A 6,429-nucleotide genomic window follows, 5' to 3' on the forward strand; every position below is an offset into this window, starting at 1 on the left:
CTAGACTATTTAATACCGTATTTTAAACATATATATTTGCCCACGTGGACATAAAAAATAATGTAAAATTATAAATAGTAATGTATCCACGTGGGCACGTATATATCTTTAAAATACACTATTAAATAGTTCAGGGGGTAAAAAATACGGTATTAAATAGTCTAGGGAGTTAATAGGTCCTTATGAAAGTTTAGTATCGCAACAGCAAATCCGACCAAAGTTGAGGTATTTTTCAAACTCTTATCCCAATATAATTTGATAAAAAATTAACAAAAAAGGGCAAAATATACTAAAGTTATGTGAAATTGAATAAAAATATTCTTTGTTAATAGTCTGGTCTAAAAGTGGCCTATCGTCAATAATTTGATCCAAAATATTCTTACCGCTAATAATTGGATCAAAAACTATATCTATTACTATTACTTAATAGGTAAAAAATGTTGCTAATAAATAGAGTAGTATATTATTTCTTTTTCTCTTTAAACTCATTCTATTCCTAATAAAAATATCACTTTAAAGAACCTTTCTGTTCGATTTTTTTTTTTATAATTTTTTTTACTTTAACTAATAAATAAATAGCAAGTAATTTTTTTTTTCTTAGTCTCATTTTATCAATTAAAATAAAATAAATTCATGTACTTTTTTATTTAATAATATGTTATATATATATGATTATAGTAAACTCATGATTAATTTTCATTCAGATAACAATAAATAGAATTACTAAGATTTTTTCTCAAATTGATATAGGATAAATATTTTTTTGATAAAAAATCATTAAAAAAAATTGTTCAAAAAAAGAAAAGAAAAATATTTATTTTAAAAAAGAACAATTTTTAGCTCATAAGTAATAATAAAAATATTTTTGAATCAAAATATTGACTACGAAAACATTTTCAAATCAAACTATTAGTTAAGCATATTTATATTCAATTTCGCAGAATTTAAGACATTTTGACTCTTTCCCGAAAAATTAAATTAAATACTACTCAAATTCGAGTTCCTTTGAATACAGAGTCATTTTTATTAGGAAACACTTTACCCTTAATGTGGGACTTCTCGATACGAATTCAAATTTAATCGAACTCCAATGTGTGTACCTGACACCGGCTGAAAAAAATTAAATCAAATCACAAAGCCCATTAGCAGCTAAAACCTGCAACACAGTTTTTGGCGGACCTTTCAATCTTGTTTGGAACACAGTCAAGTTTCTGCTTTCTTGTTTTCATCGACATCAACCTTTTCCTTCTTCAAATCTACCGCACACCCACTTCGTCATTCATTCTCATTTCTCTGTCAGAGTAGCAATTGGTAAGCTAATTACACTTCTAATTTCTTGTTTTCTTCACTTTCTTTGTGGGTCTTGAATCAATGTTCTAAAGATTTGTTTTTTTTACATACCCACCTTGTCTTTTATCCCCATTTCTCTGTTAAAGTAGTAATTGGTAAGCTATTCACAGTTCTAATTGCTTGTTTTCTTTCATGTTGTTGTTATGAATTGAGATGTTCTTTGTGGGTCTTGATTCAATGTTCTAAAGATTTGTTTTTTATTCCATACCCACCTTGTCTTTCATCCCCATTTCTCTGCTTCCACATCTTTATCTCTCTGTCAGTGTAATTCTCTGCTTCCACATCTATTTATCTGTCAGTGTAATTCTCTGCTTCCACATCTCTTATCTATCTGTCAGTGTAATTCTCTGCTTCCATACAGTTTAAATTGTTTGTTTTTCTTCATTTTCTTGTTTTGCATTGTTTTATTCTTTGCGGGTCTTGAATCAATGTGAAAAAGATCTGTTTTTTATTTCCATACCCACCTAGTCTGTTATCCCCATTTCTCTGCTTACAGATCTCTATCTCTCTGTCAGTGTAATAGGTACAGACTAAGCTAATTACAGTTATAATTGATTGTTTTCTCCATTTTCTTGTTTTGCATTGTGTTATTCTTTGTGGGTCTTGAATCAAAGTTCTAAAGATTTGTTTTTTTTCCCTATCTACCTAGTCTTTCTCTGCTTCCACATCTCTTTCTCTCTGTTGAAGAAATAGGTACAGACTAAGCTAATTATAGTTCTAACTTGTTTTCTTCATTTTGTTGTTATGCATTGATTTGTTCTTGTGGGTCTTGATTCAATGTTCGAAGGATTTGTTTTTTTTTCCATACCTACCTCCCCATTTCTCTGCTTCCACGTCTCTTTCTCTCTGTCAGTGTAATAGGTTCGGACTAAGCTAATTACAGTTCTGATTGTTTGTTTTCTTCATTTTGTTGTTTTGCATAGTTTTTTCCTTTGTGGGTATTGAATCAATGTTCTAAAGATTTGTTCTTTTTCCATACCCACCTATCTTTCATCTGCTTCCACACTCTCTGTCAAAGTAATAGGTACAGACTAAGCTAATTACAGTTCTAATTGTTTGTTTACTTTCATTTTTTTGTTGTTTTATTCTTTATGGGTCTTGAATCAATGTTCTAAAGATTCGTTTTTTTTCCATACCCACCTAGTCTTTTATACCCATTTCTCTGCTTACACATCTCTTTCTCTCTGTCAAAGTAATAGGTACAGACTAAGCTAATAACAGTTCTAAATCGCTTGTTTTCTTCATTTTGTTGTTTTGCATTGTTTTATTCTTTGTGGGTCTTGAATCATTCTTCTAAAGATGTGTTCTTTTTCCATACCCACCTAGTTTTTTATCCCCATCTCTGCTTTTTTCATGTCTTGCTCCCCCCTATTTTTCTCTGTCAACGTAATAGGTACACACTAAGCTAATGACATTTCTTATTGCTTGTTTTCTTCATTTTCTTGTTAATCATTGTGTTATTCTTTGTGGGTCTTAGATCAATGTTCAAAAGATTTGTTTTTCCCAGTTCTTGGCAGGAAGACAGGAATTGGATTACATTGATCAGGAAATGGATTCTGCAGCCATGACTAGTGTTTGTGGCAAATCTGCTCTTTGCTCTACTCCCGTAAGGCCACTTCTATATGTAATGTGTGTTAATCTTAAAATCCTGCTTTGTTATTAATGATATGCTCTTCTGGGAATTGACCTGACAGGTTGAATACCACTAAATAGTAATAATACCTTTGGTATTTAATAATTGCTAACAAAAAAATCATATGATGTGTTAAAATACTTTTGGTATTTTAGACCGGCAAATGCTTGGTATCAATACAGACTTAGCTAAAGATAGGGCACACATGAAGAAAAAGATCCATACAGGTGATAGCTACTAGTTGAGGATAGGTTTTAGACTTGTATGGAACTTTTATTGTTTATTTTTATTATAAGTATTTTATATATATATATATATATATATATATATATATATATATATATATATATATATATATATATATATATATATATATATATATATATATATATATATATATATATATATATATATATATATATATATATATATATATATATATATATATATATATATATATATATATATATATATATATATATATATATATATATATATATATATATATATATATATATATATATATATATATATATATATATATATATATATATATATATATATATATATATATATATATATATATATATATATATATATATATATATATATATATATATATATATATATATATATATATATATATATATATATATATATATATATATATATATATATATATATATATATATATATATATATATATATATATATATATATATATATATATATATATATATATATATATATATATATATATATATATATATATATATATATATATATATATATATATATATATATATATATATATATATATATATATATATATATATATATATATATATATATATATATATATATATATATATATATATATATATATATATATATATATATATATATATATATATATATATATATATATATATATATATATATATATATATATATATATATATATATATATATATATATATATATATATATATATATATATATATATATATATATATATATATATATATATATATATATATATATATATATATATATATATATATATATATATATATATATATATATATATATATATATATATATATATATATATATATATATATATATATATATATATATATATATATATATATATATATATATATATATATATATATATATATATATATATATATATATATATTTTACTATGATATGAGCTTAAATGAAGAAATGAGGATTCATATAGCCGACCCCAACTTGTTTGTGACTGAGGCGTAGTTGTTTTTGTGTTAAAGGTGTTTCTTTTTTCTTAAAACTACTTGAAGCATCATCATGTAAAAGAGAGGTAGGGAGAAATTGCTTTTCACCTTGTTTGAAGTCTTCTATGTCAGCACATTTGTCTCTTTCTTTCAATATATAAACGTTCTTGCACACATCTCAAGATGAGAGTCCCAGAGGGTATGTTATGGTGCATTTTGTTAGTAGGTATTTTCTATATGAGTTGAAATATATGCTGCTTTTTTGCACCTTTCTACCCGCCAAATGAAGATCTTGATGCTACAGATAACCTTAAACTTTGGGTGCATGTTCTGAATAGGGTTTATTTTTGGGGAGAACGAGCGGTATTAGGAGCTCGCAGTGTAGCTTTATAGCTGGAAATAGGATAAACTTTCCAAGGCAGACAGCTCAAGCACACAGAGTTCGTACTAATTCTCGCAAGGGTCATGGTGCTCTTACTGTGACATGTCGCGCCGAGAAAATTCTGGTGGCAAATAGAGGAGAGATTGCTGTCCGCGTGATCCGAACTGCCCATGAGATGGGAATTCCTTGTGTTGCGGTTTATTCGACCATTGATAAAGATGCCTTACATGTGAAGCTAGCTGATGAATCTGTTTGCATTGGAGAAGCACCAAGTAATCAGTCGTAAGTTATCAGAAACTTGCTGTTCTTATTGGACAAAACTAAGTTTAAATTCTTTGCATTTTTTAAATATCAAGCCAAAGATTTCATTGATAATGACAAGGCCATTATGTCCGTATACAAGAGGTATACCAAAAAAGGAGAAACCTACAAAATATGGTTCTCTCCAAACGATACCCAATCCTCTATACAAACCGGAACTAAATGGGTGCACCAAAAGAAAATTCTTAACATTTTCTTATCTTTATCTGATCTTCGTTTCATAATTTTCATCTCCATTTACTGTGTACAGGTATTTAGTGATCCCAAATGTCTTGTCTGCTGCTATCAGTCGCGGATGTACAATGTTGCATCCTGGATATGGTTTCCTTTCTGAGAATGCAAGTTTTGTTGAGATGTGCAGAGAACATGGAATCAACTTTATTGGGCCAAATGTGAGTTCTTACACACGTCATTATCTTATTACCTATATTAAACCTGTAGGCATCTGTATTTTCCATGGTATCCGTGTTGTATTCAGTAGATACTAACAAAACAGGAACACGAAAGGTAAAACTTAGTATTATTCTAATCTATCCTTTGACTTTGATCGATTCATATTAGATATTAAATCCATCAATTCAAGACATTGACCTTAAAAGTATTTATCTAGTGTGATTCCTATGCAGATGCTCATGATCTCATGATCACTGCTATATCGAGTATAGTAGTACAGTGAAATCTTAATCTGTTTTATCTATCTGTGTATGGTTTGAAGAAATTCAGCTGATCCTCATGTCTTTGTATATAAAAATGGGAGTTCTAAGGCACCCAAGGGTGTGGCATAGTGGTCAATGAAGTAGATAAGGCAAAAACAAGGTGATTTCTGCCCATCTGTTCCAACCTTGGTGAACAGAGTTATTCTGGTACCTGTGTTGGTGGGATGTAGCAGGTACCCTGTATAATTACTCGAGGTGTGCTTAGCTGGCCCCAACACCACATTTATTAAAAAAAGCTTCTAATAATTAGCTGGTGTTTTGTGGGTAAATAATCAAATATTTGGTCAAAGAGAAGAAATTACTGGGATAAATTGAAATATTTTCAGGCTTCAGCCATGTGAGTTTCAAATAGAACTCTGTGGTATGACCCAGAGAGCTTGTTGTCTTCTGCTCAATAAGATCTTTCGAATAGGTATATCTACATCTCTTTATAACTAACCTGGTAGTTCCTCTTCTTCCATCAGAAGATATTTTTTTCAGTATAAGCTGAATGTTTTAATACAACAATCTGACACTCTCAAGCATGATAAGAAAGAAGCATTAGCTTCTCTATTGAGATTAGTGACTTACTGATGGAGGTCCCTTTTCTTGTTTCTTTTCCAAAACAGCAAACATATACATACATAACCATGCCATTTCCTTCCATTTGCTCAATGGAAGCATGTATATGTTTGCCCTCAGAATGTATTCTGCTATGTTTTGGTTAATAGCCACATAAATTAAAAGGATTACTTACACTCTGTTTGGATCATTGTTACCCATTGT

The 6,429-nt window shown here is 28.4% G+C and overlaps 1 protein-coding gene across 1 annotated transcript in view; it reads left to right on the top strand.

Moving 5' to 3' along the window:
• The first annotated feature begins 1,147 nt into the window (after nt 1-1,147).
• The window catches only part of LOC102580744 (biotin carboxylase 1, chloroplastic), a 14,862-nt gene continuing 9,580 nt past the window's right edge, over nt 1,148-6,429 (top strand). The window contains exons 1-4 of the mRNA XM_006348498.2: nt 1,148-1,311; nt 2,858-2,956; nt 4,584-4,909; nt 5,199-5,340. Coding sequence (XP_006348560.1) covers nt 2,900-2,956; nt 4,584-4,909; nt 5,199-5,340 — 525 coding nt within the window. The 5' untranslated portion in view covers nt 1,148-1,311; nt 2,858-2,899. The remainder of the gene's footprint in view (nt 1,312-2,857; nt 2,957-4,583; nt 4,910-5,198; nt 5,341-6,429) is intronic.

This window comes from Solanum tuberosum, unplaced genomic scaffold (assembly GCF_000226075.1).
Source record: "Solanum tuberosum cultivar DM 1-3 516 R44 unplaced genomic scaffold, SolTub_3.0 scf00098, whole genome shotgun sequence".
Lineage (NCBI taxonomy): Eukaryota > Viridiplantae > Streptophyta > Magnoliopsida > Solanales > Solanaceae > Solanum > Solanum tuberosum.